This window comes from Opisthorchis viverrini (assembly GCF_000715545.1).
Source record: "Opisthorchis viverrini unplaced genomic scaffold opera_v5_31, whole genome shotgun sequence".
In the NCBI taxonomy this organism is placed as follows: domain Eukaryota; kingdom Metazoa; phylum Platyhelminthes; class Trematoda; order Opisthorchiida; family Opisthorchiidae; genus Opisthorchis; species Opisthorchis viverrini.
The window spans coordinates 1,776,438-1,798,482 of record NW_008751688.1 but is presented as its reverse complement, the minus strand read 5'-3'; the positions used below and the strand labels follow the sequence as shown (position 1 = coordinate 1,798,482).

General features: G+C 39.9%; 2 protein-coding genes across 2 annotated transcripts in view; both read right to left on the bottom strand.

The window, feature by feature from the left end:
* Positions 1-20,512, bottom strand: part of T265_02584 (hypothetical protein) — a gene marked incomplete at both ends in the record, with an annotated part of 40,888 nt that extends 20,376 nt beyond the window's left edge. Inside the window, one exon of the mRNA XM_009166863.1 lies at positions 20,295-20,512. Within this exon, the coding sequence (XP_009165127.1) occupies positions 20,295-20,512 (218 nt within the window). The remainder of the gene's footprint in view (positions 1-20,294) is intronic.
* Positions 20,513-21,574: 1,062 nt separating this feature from the next.
* On the bottom strand, positions 21,575-21,838 carry T265_02583 (hypothetical protein; the record flags this gene model as incomplete). The annotated part of the gene is made up of 1 exon (XM_009166862.1): positions 21,575-21,838. One exon carries the CDS (start codon positions 21,836-21,838, stop codon positions 21,575-21,577), a length of 264 nt encoding a protein of 87 aa, XP_009165126.1.
* Positions 21,839-22,045: the final 207 nt, after the last annotated feature.

Genomic DNA, 22,045 nt, shown 5'->3' with positions numbered 1-22,045 from the left:
ATTTCTAACATCTTTCTCCAGAATGTATCATATCTGAAAGGCTGATGTTAGTCAAAAAAAAAGGATAGGATATTGTAAAGGGACTTCGTTACGTTCAATTTTACGTTGAAATTGTTTTCTACCCGTCCAAACTGCTGGGTGGGACTGGCGTAACATTGTCGTTATCGTGAGGTAAATTGCATATTAAGTCTGAAGGTTACAAAATCCTTCTTGCGTCTGCCAAAAGTTACGAGACCAGTTAAGGATATAAAACAAATTTTAGTACTGATGTCAAACAATAAAATCGAAAAAATGACACTGGTAAGAAACTAAAAGGGTAAGTGAATGACCTCCAGTCTATTATGTATAGTTATCTACATAACCGTATAACAGGATTTCATTCGTCCTTTTAAAATCTGATGACCTTGTTATGTTCAAACTAACGTATGCTGCAAAATTCTCCACCCCCTCTCGATTTACCATCGTAAATGAAATAATGAAATTTTAGCCGGGAAAGAATGTATTGCACGGAACCACCCTAACCCGGGACATATTGTCATTCAACCATTCAATAGAACATCTGCCGTTATCGCTATTCAACACTTTTTAAACACGGTCGATAACTAGATCAAGCTCTTTGCACTTTCTCCCATTTTTCGTGTGATCTGTAAGAAGCTTGGGAATCCGATTTTGAAGAAATATGTTGACGTGATAAGAATACACGGAATATCTTTAGTCACCTACTGATTGAGTGAGGACACGCTGTATAACAGAGAGTAGAAAGCGAGTTGCTTTCAACCACATCTTGTACGGATCAGTAGGTTTGCGGCGCTTGAAAATCTATTTCTATGTTAACTGACCTATTTGTCTACATTTTTGGGAAACTTGTACGTGTATACGCTTTGATTGTCGCCGAAGGAGACTAACGAAAATTCAAACGATGGGAACAGTGTGCTAAAAATGCAACAAACGGTCAACTTTATAGCTAGAACTGACTGGTCTAGGGGATTATTCAAGTCGACAAATGTCTTCAGCCACTAGATAAGTGAATCGTTAGTTTCCCAACCTAGTGAAGTTTGTACGTCAAACACGGTTCCATGTCTCCAAGAATTATATGTGATTTTGCAGAAGAACAGATTAGAGAAGACTAGCAGTAGGCTTGAAATTTCATGTCTTTATTCATTTGACAGCACCAGCTGTATTGCGGACCTGTGCACTTAATTTTTTGACCGATGGCGAAATTAGCAAAGGGCTTTAGCGATGTGCCAACGGGCCTTCGTCAGAAGTACAACCCCCTGGAGTGAAATATTTCATACACTGATGTTGACATGTTTGGTGAAACTTTAAAAAGCACGGTTAAAATGCTGCGTGCTTTTGCGTAAGCACGTCCTGGCATTTTCTTCAGACACTGCCTCGGCAAATTTCATAAGATTATTCAACATGGATCCGGAAGTCTCTCACTACAAAGCTCAAGAACATTCACTTCCGAATAAGGACCTTGCGACTGGTGTAGAAAATCTAGAGTGTAACACAGCTCTCAGCCTGATCTCGTGTTGTCTTTCAATTTCTGTTGAAATACTTCGAAATTTTCATTGTGTAGTTTTAGTTATTCTATTACAATGTATATTCAGAAGCCCAGAACTTTGGAGGGCCGGTAAACATTGAAGTCGAACTCTACACCTTGAGGGCAATTGTTTCATCACGCAACATGGGACTGCAGTGACGAAGTCGTTTACCTTATCTACTAATTTAATGGGAGATGAAACAAGCAGATCGGTGTCATTTGCGAACTCTGAATCAATAATGTGTTCGTATTCGAAGTGGGGTGAAGGGGAGGGCAACCTTGTCAAAACACCCATTTCAAAGCATTCAGGAAAAAAATTTCCCTTGATTCTTTTAATCCCAGAAGTGCTAGACCCAGGTTAACTGGGACTTCGGAAACGGGGCGGTGCACTGTTGAGCGATCAATTAAGTGTTCGCCCGCTTCAGATCACGGAAGCTGAATGCTCTAATTGGCATGACATTTAAAATTACGATTAATGGTGAACACCTTGTTAATGTAACCAAATCCTTGGTTCAGCCTTCAATTCCAGTGTCAAAGCCAAGGTATTCTGAAGAGAATCACAAAATCAGCCTGATCTATAAAAATCAGTTTAATGAGTATGCTCTAAATTCATCGGTCCTCTAAAATTTACTCGCCAGTCAGAAGTATACTGCCACTAAAATTCCGTCTTTATTTTTCCCTATTAAAGTCAGGGTATGAATCGAAGTCACTTTTGTCATGAAAGAATTTCAAAGATTCCAAAAATCAGCTGGATGAGCCATAACTCTATGAGACTCAACCACACACACTCATCGGCTGTTGCGCAACGGGATCCTCGGTGGGGATCGTGGTAAACTAAGGAGCACTCACTAGAAGATTCACAAGTAGTAGAGTTATGAATCAAATATGCGCACAAACTAACCAAAATCAAACGCTACAGTTAAAATCATCATGACAAATTAAGGACAAAGGGTGATCTAATTTAAGTCTTGAAATATCACAATCAACCTAAATGATGAAGCTCACCAGATAGTTGTGCGTCATCCTTTCAGCAGAGTTTTTATCTGAAGCCTGTGCATTTCACAACGGGGAAAGAAATTTCAGAACTAGAAACGGTACATTTTGGGTTTAACTCTGCAAGAGCATGTGGAGAAATCGTCCGTTTGAATTCCCGCAATTTGTCTTTTCAATTAATGTAAAAAAGAAGCTGGTTCCTGAGATAATGCCATCTTTCATTTAACCTTGAATGCCTACTGGTCCCAATATCTCAGCTCTTATGAGTAATACAACAGTTTCGGAAACCCCAATCTGATTAGACGGGAGGGTTTGTGAATAGGCTTTATTCCTTTTTCTATTTCTGAAAAACTTAGACGGTTATTTTAAAATATGTATTTTTCTTGAGTGATGATTTATTTCTTCATTTTGTCCCACAACGATGCAGAAATGGGTCAACTTATCGAATTTTTCACACTCAGTGGTGATTTAATATGACACGCCCTTAGGCGCGCACTTACCGATACTATTGACCCTGGCTGGATATTCTACAGCTTACAAAGACCGCAAAAATCAAGAGAAAGACGATTAACTCAGAGATGGTATCAGAATTTTTTAGCAAAACGACATCACCCGTTTATTTGGGTTCACTGAGCTGCGCCTGCTTTATTATGCATTTTTATTTATCTTTATTCATCTATTTTGTTGTTTTAGTGACACCATGTTTACCAGGAAAACATGAAAGACTTACAACTCCCGTCGTAAATAAAAGCCAGCAAGAGCCACCAAAGGGGACTACCACACATAAAACAGGGGCATGTACTGAAAAACGTCGATGAGAAATTTGCCTCTTTGTCTCCAGGAAAAGCTATTTTTTTGGTTTATTTGAGTTTGTGTGAAAATCAGCAGATTGGCTTGCTACTGATTATCCCTTATTGTACTTAATCCAACCAAAACGTACAGGACACATGCTGTGATCTTGTGTTCAGTGTCCTGCCCTCAAACGTAAGTGAATTTTATTGTCATGCCCCTCTCAGTTTATTAGGGGTCATACGGATTTCTGAGCTGGTCTTATCCTGAAAATTATCTGCATTTTGTTGCTTGGGCAATGATTATTTGAGGTGGAATGCAACACCAAATTGGGAACCCTGATCCTGCAGCAGCTCTGATTACTCTACGTTAAGGTGTGATAGTGTCGCACCAGACAGTCGGTGGTGTAGCGCCAACACGTGTTCCTGTCTCACAGCTGGACCAGACGTTTCAGATCTTTGTAGGGATTCATATGACCTTTAAACTACCTTGTCTATATATACAACTGTAGCACGCGAGTCCACAGAACATTCTGCCTGGATTAGGAGTCGTTTTATGAACATACTTACTGAATAAAGAAGGAATAACTTGTGAGTGAAGACGAAACTTTGAGTTCACAAAGCATTCGTTGTGTTACTTCCGTTCACTGTCAAGAAGGCTCGGTTGACAGTGAAGCGGAAGTTTTACTCTTATTTTTTCACGTCAGCCAAGAATACACAAGACAGTAAAACAAAGACCATATAACAAAACAGTGGAGTATTTGTGGGTAGCTAAGCAAAAGTAACTCAGTGGGTAAGACCAAGAACTTCAGTTTGGTTTTTCAGGATTTGATTTCCTGAAACTGCTCAATATCTTCAATCCCGATAAGCTGTGCATCAGAATTTCAGCGAAAGTGATCACCATGATATGTCAAAATTGTACGAAACATAGTGAATGAATGCAATTCTAAAGTAGACGACGCTATTAATGAGAGCCTCTCAGAGCCTAGTATACAAGCAAGTACAGCTGAACAGAAGCAGATAAAGGCAAAAATAATGGAGACTCAAGAGGTCAGCAAACGACGTCAAAAATGGAGTACAGAACTTCCCTAGCCAGTGCATAGAGTTTAGACTTTGTATTGTCAGTAAAATCGGGTCATCCTGAAAACTTGAGAACACTGTGGAAACGCATTCTTCCTAATAGGTGTGACAGGCAATACAGACCTCACAAGTGGCCCGGAAGAAATCGATTTCGAATTCCCCATCACTCAAGTCAGCGCGAACAAATGATTGGCAGGGTGTGTAGATTCTTACTACTAAGTAAATGAAAGTAATTAACCTCTCGTACAAGTTCTATGGGCCTTTCCGTACCACTCGAACGAACAAGCAAAATCACGTCCCGTCGTCCTGTGGTTACAATTAGTCACAAGCCGAAACGTTCTTGTTTAAAGCGTCTGTCGTTATGGCTTTGTTAGTGCTAGCAATGTGCATTTCGGTAGGTAAAAACCATTGAATGTCAAAGAATCTGACTCCATAACAATTAAGTGCCCTCAGTTCATTGATCTACCCAACCATTAAGGTCCTGAGGAGCACTGCTTGCATGAAGACGTCCAAGGTGGAAATTACTCTCGACGGTGCGAACGGCTCTCTTGAGTAGTTAAATTCGATAAAATCTAACCTCACCAGGTTCCCTGTTAAAAGATGTTCCGCTATCCTCTTCTGGATGCGGACCCATAACATTCACAATGAGAGGACATCTAATCTTGGTTAGTTTTTGGCAACGATTTTAGCGTCTTCGTGAATAATATATCATTTCAAGCTTTATTCTACCTCTAATCAGACTACTCTTCAGAAATGGATTCAGCTCCTAGCACGGCACATTCCAAAATACGAAGCTTTCGTCACGTACCATTAGCCAGGATTCTGTTCAATCGATCCACGTGATGCGTGTGGAGACGTCATCTTCGCCATGGCACATGATCGCGATTTGCATATCCTCTGAAGGACCACCAAGCTGTTGAACAGCACACGCCAAATATCTGCGCTGCTACTTTGGGTATACACGTAGCTAACATTCTAGTTAATTGTTCATCATTGTGGGCGGTAATAATCTGAACTGTCTTTAGTGTGCCGCGTCTGTTTCCTCACCATTCGTATCAGTAGTGAATTGATTCGATCGGTCAAAAATGCTGTTTGTCTTGTGAGATGAAGTCTTCACAATTCTGGTTGACGGCGTATCTGAAAACACACAGATTACAAGCGCATCATCTGCAAAGCATTTGACCTTGATTTTGGTTTACCTGACGAACAAAATACACAGAGATGGTAGTTGTATTAATTGAACGAGAATCAGCATCCAAATTCAGATGAGCGTATACTATGCAATTCGTTTGAAAAAAACTCAGTTGTCCCAAATGTTGACTCAAGGAAGAATGAGCTATTTGGTTTGTGGTCACTCTACGAGTGGTATGTGAGCTGACTGCCAGCAATGAACCAGTCAGTCAGGTGATGACCACACTCAAGTGCCTAAGATGGCTTGTCCTGGTTGTAAAATGCACTTATATGTATGCGCTCGATTCGATCGCATATTTGCTCTACTCACTTCATTGTATCGGCTCAAGTATGCAGTTGTTTTGAAAGGCATACACCAACCGCCAAGTGTGCAGATTACCGAAACAAATTCAACTATACTTTTACCAAGATTTGGCAATTTCTTTGTAAATGTGGTCAGTCTCAAAGTACGGTTGGTTGACCGAGGTGTTGAAAGGCCCCCCAATGGTAATGGCTTTGCAGTAACAGGCTTTTCTCAGGAGCTCTATCGGATCAGATGCTGTTTTAATATGTACCTTGGTATATGAGGATGGATGGATTTTCTTTGCGAATTAATTAGTGTTGGATTTCACTGAGTCTCCATTACTCATACTGCGCAAAAATCACACATGGGGTCCAGCTTGAACGAAGTCAAACAGCTAAAACTTTGCGTAGATTATTTAACTACTCTACCAAACGTCCGAAAAGTGAAATTAGATCCTTCTCTCCGGATTGTTTTTCAAATGGAAGGACGGAATTCCGCACAAACTTTATGTTTGTTTTGTTCTATTCCGTATGAGCATTGGCCCAAAAAAGGTCCACTCAACTATTTACCACAGCTACGTGAACACAAAGTCATACAACTTGGCTGACAACATAATTTCGATTCTCTCTTTATAACCACATAGTAGTTGAGGCACGAAATTGCTGACCGGAAGGTTCGTAGTTCGAATCCACCCCCTGTAGTTCGACTGCAACAGTTCAGGTTTTGGCTACCTGGCAGCATCCCAGCCCTCGTGAGTAATATGGTTTGAATGGCACATAGATACCATAAGAGTATTACAGCCGATTTTATAATAAGCATCTCAAGTTGAGTGGTTTTGGATCAAGGACGGTTGGCATTTACCGCTACAAATATCTCACCTGTTGGAGTAGTTCCTGTACAACTGAATAAAAATACCATAAACCCCGGGGATTCCGCCAGTTCAACGCAACGTTTACTACTTTGCTAGAAAGAGAAGTGATGTTGCCAACCGTTCCTTATATGAGCAGTGTTTATAGCTATTTCCGTGTCTGAACCATCGTTTCACTTACATCTGATAAGAACTAGCACCTCACAAGCTTTTGCGAATCGCGATCTGTAGATTTTTACTCAAGTAATGATGTTACAAACAATTTGAATCTTCCAATCGCCAGTTTATATCTTGTATATCAGTGGACTAGAAACATTATTTTTTACTTTAAATTGACAAATATCTGTGTTAGCATCTAGAAGCACCATACGAATTTCGCTCAACAATGTCAAGTGATGGTGTGTCTGAGTATGGTTAGCCAAATGAGGTAACCGTTAGATAGCTCCTTTTCCATGGCCACCAAGACGGACCTCATTACTTATTTTCCAGTGTGATTTTGTCCTCTGCAAAGTTTCATCCAGCGAGTGTCCCACCGTAAGGTCAAAGCTACTCGGTTACAACCGTTGTGCGTTAGATCTATCCCTAGGAGACGGCAATTGTCAGATATAGCGAGAGCTTCGACGTAGCGTGTTGGTAAGCCGCTAGGTCTCAACTACTTTCGCCTTGTATGTAGGCTTTTTTCAGGGGACCAGTTTCCCTTTGAGAAAGTAAAACTTTGAGCAACAGATGCAGTCCGATTTCTTGATTTCTCGTGTGTTATTAACTGGACTTAACCCTTTACTCTCCACCCAGTAATATTATCCTTAATCCCGCTAACTTTATTTAACCAAAGCCGCTAAACTTGAGGCAGCATACGCGTAGCTTTAGGTGACTTTCTTAATAGGAAACGTGAAACAAAGATGCCGCAGGCGTTGAAAAATTCGTTAGCCACAAAAGATGAAATGTTAGTTGTTAATTGTAAAAGCCAGTCACAACTTCCGAAAGCAAGCAAAATTTGACAAGTTAGACCGAAATATTCTGTTTACCGATAACGATACGTCGCATGAAAGGCAAAAATCGCTTATTGATTAAGCATCTCATTGTAGCATGCTGGATTACCGTTGGCGAGTTTCTAATCTGGCTGGCATGATTATTTAATCTCGACCCTGAGAACTGTCACCAAACATACTCGTAACGGGTGAGTTGTACAAGACATTTAAAACCGTAACCAATTAAGTAAAATGAAGTATTTTTTGTGCAGCAATGCTCAATAACCTCTTCTGTCCTGCCACAATCTTGACAACAATATTGGATTTGGCAGCCTTTCGCATAAGTTAGGCTTTAAGTGGGTTTTTCAGTGGAAACATCCAAAGAGAGGCAGGTGTGTACGTAAGACGGCTTTGTATAAGTAAATTAGGCATTCTCGTGTACTTCAAGAAAGTAGGTTGTTAGAATCTTCTTTGTTTACGTTTTCGTGTAAAACGCCAAATGAATGGTTGACAGAACAGCTTTTGCCGGAGCTAAAATGAATCGCGCTGGTCCGGTAAGCAACCGGTCACTGGTCCGGGTAGCAGTGTTTGACACTACGTTTATCTATGACCCGGGGTTTTCACAAGAAAATCCATTTTACCAGTCTAGATAACTTGCTGAAAACACGTGGACGACAAAACTAAAACAGCCGTACCTAGTAGAGCCTTTAAGTACGACGTCGGATTGAAAGTTGACTGGCGAGTCTGCGTACGAGGATCTTGGGATTAAGTGACCGAGCTTATCGGACGTTCCTTAATTTGGCTTTCCTAATTCATCCAATGAAGCATCTGCGTTTTTCCGCTGTCGACTGCTCCGTAGACAGATTTTATTGCCGATCTGTCATTCCATATAAGCGCTACAACAAATACACTCAACCATCTGTTGTCTGTGGTGTTCTAACGTGATTGGCATCTTGCACATTGTATTTCCAAAACAGAATCATTTTGCTCATACAGGAGTACGTGCCATACATTGCCTAATCTTGGTTTACGGTTAGTGCTACCTCAGGGAACGTGTTTTCAATCATCAACTGACATTTTAATTTCCCTGCACACGATCAACTGCAACTCACTTATCTTGACATGAACGATATAAACTCACCAATTCGAACACACCACAACTGTCACTTTCGACCATAAAACTGTTAGCAATTTCGACATCATTCCATTCGTTGATCAGCAAATCTCGACAGATTTTCTACACGCCTACGGACTGAGTATCCATTGGTCTGGGAACTTGGCAAGAAATGAATTCACCAAGATGATGCAAACTGGCATGCTATCCTGTGGTGCCGGCTGATTTTCGGTGTTACATGTTTGTGCAGAAAATGGCAGCACATTTTGTGGTTCCACAAATGGCATAACAACGATTTACAGTAACATTCAGATAAATAAAGGCGGTCGAAAACCTTCACTAGTTCGTTATCCGGATGCATTTGTTTATCTCGCGGTGAATAGAGTTATTATCTTCTTTTAGAACCTTGAGTAATCATGGATTCGGTTTTAATCTCAAAAGTAACAGCCTTAAGGCTTGTTTATTCTCCCTACTAAGGCTTAATGCAACAGCCCACAAAATAATCAGAAAATTGATAGATAATGTTGTTTGTCTCCCTAGGAGTTTGCACACTTTTATGAGTCGCCTGCATTCAGTTTGGAGGGTTTCAACGACGCCGGCCTGAAAGAACTCATAAAGAATGAAACCCCAAGTGGCAGGGATGTTTCAATATTCCGCCTTATCGTTTCAAAACCGTCGATTTTTTTGTTGTTCGTTGCATTCTTCAGGCTTTGCAACACCCTGAAAAATCAACTTCTGATTTACCTGACAATGTGGTTTTATCATCAACATATCAAGTATACTGTTAAAGCTGGTGACCCGTTAGATGGCTTGGTCGGCGATATTACCGCATAATCTTTCTGTTCCAAGATTTTATTTCATGTCACAATTTCCAGCAGTTCTTGGATACGCAAGCTGCAGATGTTTCGTGTGGAGAAGATTTGGCTAACTTCTGCTCCATACTGATATTGTAATGTGACTTCTTCATTTGTGCTTATTAAATACACTGCTCAATGTTTTCAGGAAATTTTTACTTAGAGTTGGAGAAAGTGTGGTGCACTGTTCTTATGGAAATTCTCAACCACATGGCATCCCCGTTTCAACATAATAGTAAGAGGGAAAAGGAAATATTTAAGCTTGCATAAGTCTAAGTCACTTACGATATGCATTTCTTACTCTGGTAACTTTATCAGCCAAAATCATTTGTGACTTGACCTAGCTGACAGTAGTGCCCCGAAATTTCAATCAGTCGACAAAATTGGGTCAAATAAACTATGTTTTGCAAGATAACCTCAGACTGTCTGGTAGCCATTTTTTCGACCGCGAAGATTCAACCCACTTCTTATTCCTGAGTGCTGAATTAGGTGCACATAATCTGCCTATAATCACAAGTTAAATGATCCGAAATTCAACCTGATTGCAGCTTTTCAGAGGAAGGTTAACAACCCGGTTAATTTCCCTTTCGTTACACAAACTTAATTGCAGTATCTAATGACTTGTCACACTTGAAAGAGTCAATCCTCAAAATTATAAACATGAGACTGATCCTAGATGCAACATCGGAATATTAAGACACAAAAGCTCTTCAAGGGTATTTACCGGCAGGCAAAAAGTAGTAAGTAATCGGTTCACCACGGTTTATTAGTGTGTAATTACACAACTGTCTACTTGGAGCCCTCCGAATTTCCCTTTTTTTCCGAATAAGGGGCTCTAATATGTCCATCTCCACTGGGATGGAGTTGTCTCCATGGAGGACAAGAAAACATACAGCTGCCTCTGACAGCGATTCCATTGCCAGCGTATTTAATGGCGTATATATCAGGCCATTGTAAATAAGTGAAACATTCGAAAGAAAAATTCAGAAAGCTCTCTGTGTATGTTGCTGCTTGGTTAGCCGTGAGTTGCATGACACAACTTCTCAACTTATACTTTTTCACTTCCTCAGCAATTTTACAAACTAACGCCACTATCTTTAGGTGCACAGGCTTGAAACTGGCCAGTGTAAAGCACTATAGAGTATCCATATTTCAAAAATCATTCTCTATAGAAGGAGACAAAATACTCGTCACTGACTTCCCCCAGTAATGTTGCGCCTAGTATACAGTGTAACCTTGAATAAAGTCACACCCTTCAGGACGTTCTCAGACAATACCTCGGGTAACGGCGTCTCAAGACATAGCCAAGGTTGTCCAGTTCGCGTTTTTGACCACCAAAAGTACGTAGCTCTTTACCGATAAAGTCACTTTACTTACCTCTGGATACAATTTTCTGGGGCAAAGCATCCTAACACTTAACTTTTACGCTCTACGTTATGCCAGTTGTCAATAATCATGAAGCGGAAATCACTTCAGCGTGCACTTGAGCGTTGAGTGCACAAGATTCCAGCTAGATAACTTTTAGCTAAACAACCGTCATTACCACCCCTTCCGACTAGGCAAAAGGACAGTTATAATTATGGAAATGCAAACGCGCAAGATATATTTTTCAACCTATGTAATCAGGCTGCTAATTCTCTAAAGATACTTTTGTTTAATAGTAGTCTATCCTTTGTAGCGTGGGAAACATTGAAGTTGGGCTATTTTGCCCCCTGCTTCTGAGGGACATTCTCTTGGAATGGAGTACTGTGTGGAAAAATTATACTTCCGCAGCTTTGGAAAGTCAGTATGTAGGCTTTCAATATGCCTCATTCTATTTTATAGGAAAACAAGTGAAGCTAAATCCAGGTAAGAAAAATCCGCCACAAAACCGCTCTCTGATACAAAGTTCAGTGAAGTAAGTGACATTGACATGGCGTTTTCGACGGTCTCAAAATTAACAGTGCAAACATTCATCATAAAAGTACATCTTCTTTTAACTTTACCAAACATTCAACATCCTGTATGCATGCGGTCTATTAAGTTTGCTAATTTTTCCTGAGCCCATCAAACCTAAGTATTCACTATCACCTTTCTCGGAGACAAAACTTTCAGCAAGTTGGCTTTCAAAAATCCGCTCAAAATATCACACGAGAAAAACCATGTGATCAGTATTCTTTAGAACCCACTGAGAATCAGGAATCATAGTACACAAAATATTCAAAATGGCAAGCAGCGTTTAAAAATTATCTCGTTACGTCTTTTCTTTTAAAACAACAAATAAAAATCGTAACAATGAGTCATTGTCCCGTTCAAAGGGATTTGAGGGGCATGTGGCTCATTTCCTAAGTTTTTTATCTACATCGTGATTCAGCTAATCGTAAGGCTATCAGTCCTTGCTTATAAGTGATAAACACAGCAAGAATATTGGGGTTCTTTTATTCGGGAATATACCTCTTCATTCAAAAACTGAGATCAGCATTCATGTCCTATCCACGGTACATTTTTTGTAAATCAGGCATTTGTGGGTACTGCCAGTCCCAATGCCCGACCGTGCTCTGCAGATACACTGAACGCTGATGGTTTCCTTGTTGTAGTACTGTTTAAAGTTCACCAACTGATCTGAAATTTTATTGTTAGTGTTTATAAACAAAAAAGTAATCAAGGGTCTGGAAGGCACAAAGCAGATTCTCTTTTAAGAGACATTATTGAATATCAAATTGTGTTCTACAAATTATCTCAGAAGACATTATGTATATTACTTTGCACGACTTGAAAGAAAGCAAAAAATTTTATTCCGAATAATATGCGTACCTGGTATGCGAAGGATTCATTATCATCAGACTAAACAATTGTGGGATGTTATGCGCCACCTCTTATTTTCTGGCGTCGTTATGACTTCGGCGCATAATTTCAACTGATATTTTTGCGAATTACGAATTAAATTGTGGAAAGTCATGTCTAGATGAGAATATCGACCTTGCAAAGTGATGCGGCAACTCAGTTAGTAATATCATTAGTATGACTAGCAGTAATAATAACAGATTACGAACAATAACTAGCTACTTGATCTACATCAAAGTATAAGCAAGATTATATCCTGATGGCTTTTGTGACCTAACATGTCTGTGATATATCCTTGATGTCCTGAGACATCAGTACTTTAATTTGCGCAGGCAACTTCCGAGTGTTAAATATGGCTCGTTCTCAACATACTGTTACCTGGAATGAACAGCATTAAACATTGTATAATGAGTAGATAAGAATCCATCTAAGATTCGTAAAAGTTGGACAAAAAATATCATTTCTTCCTGATGACGTTTTATCGACCGTTTATTACTGTTAACAGCTTGTTCAGACAAGCGGAATCTTTAATTTATTCTGTCATATTATGAAACTTCACTAAAACAACTTCAAGTCTAATGAAGAGTCTTTTTGTCTGTAAGGTCAATCAAATTTGGTTTGTGCAAAAATGGCAGACTGACTGCAGCCGTCCCTAGATGAACTTAGCTAGGAATTTTCAAAATGCAAATTTTATTCCTGTACGTTTCATCAAGACGATCGCGCAACTGTTCTACTCTTTTTTAATCAATAATTTGCTGAAGGCAGTGTTGCAGTTGTATTCTCCATAGAAATCATCCTATTGCTAGGACACTGCAACAGTTTTGTTAAGCAGAATTGGTTGTTAAATACATCCCGAATAAATTGGACAATGGTCTCGTTTATTTTCCTTATGTGAATTAGCGTGCAAAAAATTGAATCTAGCAGACATTAATACGTCACTTCTGTTAGATAATAAATTTGTGTATTACACTCAATCAGCCACAATGCTACCCCTATTGTAATAACAAATTGCTGGCAATATTTCAATGTTTTTAGGGGGGGCGTAAACGACATATTACGTTGCGGAGGCGTAGCTCGTTAAGTAGACACGATTAGAACATGCTGCGATATGAAGAAAAGGGTTTATAAAACCCACAGTGAGTCGAATTGGGACTAATTTAAAGATTTTCACGAAAAGATTGCTAAAGGATGGACTGAATGCTAAAAAAACAATAGTGAAATGGAAGGCATATTAATGTACTATGCGATACAAGGCATTTCTATTGATTTGTATTGCGCATGACCTTGTATGATGCAAACAGACAAATCCCAGATGCGTCAGAAATGAATCAGTGAATAGGAATAGCTACAAAGCTTAGATATAGCAGTAATTAGCTACCCTGACGAGCCTAAAAGCCTTACCTTGAAGAACTCAACATATTTCTTTGCCGGATATTTCAGGTACGTTTGGTCCGCTCTGGACTGATCAAAAAACTTGTCCGACTTGGGAGTGCTTGCTCAGTTTTGCTAGAATAACTAGGAGGACATAAAGGGTCGACTCTTAAATATTCCTGACAGCGTAAGATGACCTGCGGAAAAAACTGAAAAGGATAGTGACCACTTTGGTTTTAACTCAGCGGAGTAGATGCAGCATATATACGATGAATTTAGATGTTCAGAGTTTACGTGTCCATTAATTCGTACAGGGTGAAAACTAATCAGCAAACTAATCAACAGGTTGTTATCGGGCAGTATGTCAAACCCCTTTGTGTGCGACTTTTGGATAAAATCTTAAACACGAATCAAGTCAAGACAAATCGCATGGTAACCGGAAGGGTTTGATTAATGTCCCGCGCAATGCAGCTATTGTTCACGAGATTTTCTTACGAAACATTAACAATTCATTGAATGGAAATGAAGTAACTTGGCTAAACTTATGGGAAATTTAACTAAAAGTGTTGCCATCAAAGTATCTAGTTTGAAGGCAACTGATTTTATTTCCAGACCGAACCTGGCCTTCTGACTGGATAAAAATGTGTTTGTTGTTTTCGTTGCTTTATTCGTTGCCATGTACTATTGCGTTTTACTTCTGGTTTCTGATGGGACCTCCAACTGTAGCTGGGTAGTTCAATGCAGCATACTATTTAAAAAAGTCGTAGTGTTTAGTCGCTTAGAAATGTTGGCAGAAAGTAATGCCTAATTGAAATGGACCTGGTCTGCGAAACTTGCAACTATAAGGGAACGATATTTATCCCACATTAGTGCGATTTACTTCCCCTTGCTGAGAACACCTCGTAATTGACAATGTCCGACTTTCATCGTTAGTGAAATTTGTTGCTCAAATGACCAGCCAAAACACGATAAAAACTTAGGAACTTGTAACCTATTTCATTCAGAAAGAAAGAATGATTAAAAAGAACATTTGTTATTTACTGCATTTGGACGGCCAACGGAAAGTTTTGCTCAAAATCAAACGGTATCGTTGATAAACCTCCCAGAATTTGAGAGGAGCCAGTAAAACCATAAAGTCATTCACCTGAACGTTATTTGGTCGCTAGTGTTGAATGGACAATTAAGTTGGATAGGTTCTTCCCTCTCCGCACACTTCGCGTAGGCCAGGTAAACGACAGTCAGTAGAAGTCAGTTTACAAACAGCGGAATATCGAATAACGGTATCCTTACCCTGTCACATGTTCGCAAGTTGGATGCATCACTGCGCACCGCCTTCCAAGGATGTCCCAGTGATATCAGTTCGATTGAGGATGAAGCGTTCGCAGCCAGCTTACCAATGCCGTACTTGAAATTTAGTGACAACATCAGCAGGCAGATCCAAAAATGTCGTACGTTTTACTTTGCAAACTTTTGCCTGTCAGGCACGAGCATGAAACTTAGGAACCTGAAATTTCAACCGTAAAGTTTGAATGAACCGACTTGACTGGAACTTCACCGATTCAGTTGCATTCAGTGTCGTTGGGGGGGGGCGAACGCAACAAGTTTTGACACAATGGGCCTGTGTAAAACGATCAAAAAGAGTCGGTACTGGTCCGAAATGGTTGAATAAAGGAATAACAAAGCATTCGCAAAAACCTTCATTCTTTCTAACAGTCCCAAAAGGCCAGTAAACCAAGTTTTATTTCACACAGTTTTCAATGTTTTTTCGTTGTCTTTACGCTGAGGATAAAGCGCATCACACAGCTTTAAACTTTTGCCAATATATTCTGACGGGGCAATTGAAACTAGGGCTTCTCAGCGATGTGGATTTTAGAAACTGTCTAACCATGTTGACTTCACAAGAATATTTGCCGTCTAATTGCAAATGTATGCAAATCACTCTCTCAACATTCCTTGCCTTGAGGAACATTAAGCATTGAGCTGTCCGGAAAATATATATATAGATAAACCACAAAAATATGATGTCTTGAGAGCATGTACATATCGCACATGAGAGGTGTACTTTCAAACAGGGCAATAATCACGATCCTCTAGTATCAGAAAGGCAAAAAACAGCAAATAATCTCAAAAGGCTTTCCTCTTTTTCTCATTCTTCTTCACTTGTTTCAAATAGCATGTTTTTTCTAAATAGAACAATAGGTACCCATCATTCTCGGGTACAAGTACCTCATTCAATTTTTGTCCTCTTTCTGTTCGTTAAAAATTGGTCAGTGGAGCTCTGCTAATGTGTGACATTCATGGTAAATGCTATCACAATTATCAAATGTCTGCTTGACTATAAGGCAGTTGGGATTTTTATGATGTCATTCCTACTAACAACACCCACCAATCGACATGTTCGTTTCCTGAAAAGGGTATCCCATAGAGAGTGTGCTTCGAAAAGCAGAGTGAAATGACTCGATCACAAATTGTGTGCATCAACAGAGATAGTCTCAGAAAACAGGGAGGCTTTCAGGTTGGAGTCTGGCGGAAAAGTAGTTGCTAGGCTTCGGTCAGTATTGTATAAATAAAATGTGGGGTTGATTAAAGTAGAACCAGGCAATGGGCATTTAACTGCTCATTCCAGTTACTTTGCTGGAATTCGTACACATCCATTACTACTAATAAATTTGTACATCGGAACATCATGATGGGGCTCATGCAATTATGTCTTCTCGTGGGCTCCAATCGAGTCCTTATACCAGTTCAATTTGTCCATACTTCACGGTGTTGTTTGACAAAACACTACCACTACAGATGAACTGGCACATTTAGAGTTAGGGGGCATATAATGAAGCCAATGATCCCATTTCTAACTGAATGTCGAAAGCTTGTGCAACAAAATCTTTGAACTTTCCATCTCAACAGTGGCCATGACCCGTGGATTTTTGTTACTAATAAATATTGAAGGTAGTTTTAAAGCCGGCAGTTCTGATATCAGTGAGACTAGGTGTCCATGATTTTCAAACGCATAAATAATGCCGTTTAGCATTAAAATTTGGGAATATCTGGTATCAGAAGGTACCTTAAATAACAGGGGAAACCATCGCGCCAGAAGTGACATTTAGTCAAGTGACAACTTCCGTGGACTGCTTTTGGGAGTCGTTTCTTGTTCGTTTACCAGTTATCCGAGGTCGACTGTGATCAGTGCAACAACTAACTCCCCGAAAGTTAAAACATTTTTTATTTGATTGCAACTAATAGTATACTCTTTTTTCGAGTGAACTAGTAGAACCACCTATGCTATTAACTTGATTGTTATCAACTTAAGGTCTGCGGAGAGATCACAGGATATCATACATTTTTTCCGGCTCCAAGCGTGTGAGCTTTTCGAAGGGAGCACTGAGCATAAACATTTACTTGTATATTCGTTCGTACTCTTATCAAATTGATCACTCAAGTGGTCGCTCGTTCTTGGTGATTTGGATGAGAGTAGCTAGCCCACAGTGTACAGGTCCATAAGGTGAGCGCACCATCTACCAAGGTACGTGATAAAAGTTTGAAGTAAACATGTCATGCGCAGAGAAAAGTTCAATTTAAGCTGCCGGTTGTTTAACATAACTGTGAAAAAAATCCATAATACTATCCCTTTCCAATGGTATGAATTCTTGCAATCCTCGAGGGTCTTATTCATGACGGAGTGATATACGTCTGTTTTCAACAGGAAGTGATTTTTTCCACACTGCTATCGGAATCGATTAATGAAACATTGCAGTTAGAATCCGACCAATGTCATCGAACAAAGTTCACATCATTTAAATGAGCTACGCTTGAATAATTTTTAATTACTCTTTGAGGATTTGTATGGCCATTTAAAAGCAAAGCCCATGTGACTTTTTATCAAGTCAAAACGTTGACTTACACTGATGCCACTAAAATCATAGACAAACGCTTGTCAGCAAAAGAATTTTGATGACCATTATAAAAAAAGCATTGCCTGGGAGCAGTCAAAAGTCCAAAATATCGCTTATTCTCACCAATTGAATGTTACTCTCAGACAGAGTGGAATTTAGTTAAAATGCACACCGGGTGAGAGATTGCCATCAAACGCTAAAACTTATTACCTTTCAGATCCAGGTCACCGGAACCAGGGGTACTGATGATTAAACTCAGAGCAAACATTAATCATTGTCCACACGATCGCTGCACAGCAGTACCCGGAAGGAACTCTGCATGTCAAATGAGTTTTTTGGGTAAGGCGGGAGTGAAATATCTGCATCATAAATCATGGAATTGGCGGCAGTAAAAATATGATACAGGATCTTGTGTCAGTTTTTGTATGTTCACTTGGCGCTGCTTGTCACTACAAGTAATCATGCACAAAGTGTCTTTCACATAGTTATTTGTAACTGCTTGGCAGAACTAAGCAAAATGCCTTGGAAAATAAAGTCATCTCTGCGTGAAAATCTCCAAACTTGTGAATAACACTACTACTTTTTCTTACAAAAACCAACGCATTTCTAAGCATACTCTGTTCTTTCTACAATGTCTATGAAAATAAAGGAATGTCAACTAGTGGACATTTACAATACGATTTAAAAGTCATAATATACTGGCGGGATAAAATAATGTGATGTGAAATCGTAAATTTACGCATTAAAAATATTGCACTCCACCGGACACGTTGTTGTTTTAGACTTGGACGATTAAGTAAAGTCTACCCATATAACCAATAAGCCATTTTTCAACTCTAAACCAACCTTGCTAATATTACAAAACAGACGCAAAAGGTTTAAACAAATTTAAAGACATGTCTTTGGTGCGTTTAAAACATTTGGATTTATACGGTGTCTTTAAAGAAAGAGAACCTTCAGAGAGTGGAGTGCAATACTTCCATTTTAATGTTACTCAAGCTGCAAACATGCAAATCAGTATTCTTTTAAAAAAACATGGACTACTTATAAGTATATAGAAGGATAGTTGTAAGATAAAGAGATCCTCGTAAAGTACTGGTCACAAAAATGATGCGTACAGGTGTCTGCGATACTGGCTACTTCTTGATTCTTGCTAAATTACGCTTTTTATTACGATATTTATACGTAGCGGATCCGGAAAACTCATTTAGACTGGTTGTAAGTAGGTCACATCATAGGGAAACATCATCGAAGTCTCCGAAAGCTGTACAAATATTAATGGATGAACAAGTCCCAGAAAGCCGATAGGCCGAAATCGGAACACATCTATGGAAATATCTGGATTAAATCAAGAACGATTGTGACAGTAGTTCAGTGAACATGTTTCACTAAAGTCCACTATGATTTAAGAGAACCAACTATTCAAAACAAAGAATAAGCGGTGGCTTAAAACAATTGGACAGCTTCGGTTGAAGGCAGATCATTATTGTTACAAAGTACTTTTCACCAGACTGAAAGGAATCTATGTAACGAAGGTCCATTATCCACAGCTTACAAAAGGCAAAGAAACTGTTAAGAACTAAACAATCCCGATGAACTCATCTGCGAACCTCACATTTTAAAACCGTTGAAAAAATGCCAGGAGTTGCTGATATGTGCAGTATATTTTAGTTCCCCCAACAGATATTATATGCATGCTTTGCTGAATTGCCTACAGCCAAAGAATTGCCAACAGCTCACGCTAGAGGAGCAACTGGATTGAAGGGCTTTACTGCAGAACTACTGAAACTGAAAGAACCGACACTACGGAGGACTTTCAGCAGGATTTATAGGAGAAATTGATAATTCCTTCTGTAAATGGAAAAAAATGAAGGAAAGACGGAAATTGTTTCGTAATCAGTATTCCATGCTCAGTAGACAAGAAGACAATGGATATTCTGTCCGTCGGATACGCCGGTGACATTCTGAAAAACATGTATCTTGGAATCAATGTGCACTTTGGGGCGGCCAAAGTGCGATAGACTCATTTCTTCTGCAAGAAAAATCCCGTGGAAGGAATATCTGCTGTGTGGATCTTCTGTGACTTTCCCGAAATTCTTCGACTCAGTCTCCATAGATGAAATGTAGATCGTCCTGTGAATGTTCGTCTTATCAACCTTAACAAAGCTTTTCATACTATGATGAATCCCCGGGCTTCGACCTGCAGAACTACCTCAGACGATTTTAAAATTCATACTCAGGAGAAGTAGGACGGTATTCTCGCCCCAGCCTACTTTATCCCTGACTAACAAATACCTGAGCACGGGCGTTCTACTATTGAGAAGCTTATATAACGATTCATTTATCTGTTCGATTCAAGGTGTTTTCGTTACGCGATTCCAAGATCTACATATTGTTGATTACAGACGGCTGCTTCTTAATTCCCCATTCTGGAGTAGAACCAAGGCGTTCGGTCTAGTGGTGTCTCGCTTTGGATTAAATATAAATATTTATAACACGCTTGCTTTTTATTAGCAACCACTAACCGTAGATGAGCAGTGAGTTGTACTGTTGCACTATCTTCACTACCGTAGGGCAGTGAAACGCTATGTTCGGGTTCTTGGTCGGTTTCACTTGCAGTGTTTGCAATATTCTTTGGGCCAAGTTGAATGACTTCATAGTTTTTCTTACGGCGAATGCTGTTGGGGTTGAATACAGTCTGACGCTCACCTAATTGCTCACCAGAGTACACGTTGGCCCACATGAAAAACGTAGCCCTCTAGAGACAAGATAATTTTGTTCTCTTTTATAATGTATACCTCCAGACATTTTCACCCTATGAATGACAACATCGATAACCGCAGCGTGGGTCGAATACTGTCAAACTGTTCTGTAACGACTAGATGGCATGTTAATTGGTGGCTTCCCATAACGCTTGTGTGGTACTATCATCGGAAGCTGCGATAATACACTGAAACTTTGAGGAACCGACAGATGACGTAGTTTATGGGTAATTGGTGCCACTGTTCATTGTTACATCATCGTGTGTGAACACCTGATGGGTTGCATCAAGCTCTTGCACGTTTTCTTGCCGGTCCTATTCCCTTCGGTCCCTACTGAGATTGAAAGCTTGCGTGCAGCAACAGACCCCTTACCGCTCTGACCGTTTCAGACTAGTACTACTAGACACAGTCGCTCAGTGTTTTGGCCGTTGTTAACCGGAACGTTCGATTCAGATTTAATTAATTCATATAGTATGTAATTTTCACCATCTGAACAAGCATATCGATTACAGGCTACGAAGCCCGTGTCTGTGAAATGTATGAATAATAATCGTAAAAAGCAGTCACCCAGTCAGGTATCAACAGAACTTCAAAAAGAGCACCTATGGCGCCAGCAGTTGGTCACATGATGATGCGGCAAAGTACCTCTCCCAAACTATTTTATCTTCTCACGTAAATTGATTTTGAGCATAAGTCTTCATGCAGATTATGATGTTTCAAAGGTGAGTAAACCATGGAAGTCTGCTTGAAAGATCAGTTGAAGCCATTCTCTATTAGTATTAAGCGCCTGCAACTGAGAAAAACATTGTTTTTGGAGGTCAATTAGAAGGGACAGAGTCCATTTCCAAGCAGTCCGCTCTAAGAGAGCTCTTATGGTATTCTAACATCACTTATCGTATCCATTATTTTGTAGAAAATCCCTCTGTGTCTGTGGAATATAAGAAGGAATCCTAAAGACGCCGGGAGTTTCACCCTATCTTCCAAAAAAGGACAATACATGATTAGTTCATATGTTGCGGACCGTGACTGGTAGACCAAGACAATCATATGGCTTGCGCGTGCCATTTCCGGTAACACAGGGAGTGATCAAGTGACTGAACAGTAGCCGCCTTGGTTATTTCCGGTACTCTTTGGCGCAAAGCCCTCGGGGGCCTAGCCAGAAACCGGTAAATTGCACTAAAATCTTCCGCCGGATCGGTCTGATTGTTGATAGTGAACAAGTGAGCGGCGATCGCACTGGTCACTTGCCTGGCTAGCGTTTCTGCTTGCGAACTCTTTCCAATAAGCGTTGATCTTGCAATTACCATAGTTTTTTAATATTGAAAGACAAATAAATAAATCGCCACCGACGAATCACGGATTGGAAGTCTGTCCTTCAAGTTAGCATTGAGCAGTGTACCTTGGCTGAGCTCTACCATTAATTGAGCTGCATTCGTCCGATGGCAGGTGGCAAACGACTCGTAAGCTTTTGGAAACGCGGTCGCGTGCGGAGGTGTGTGCCTGTAGATGAAAGT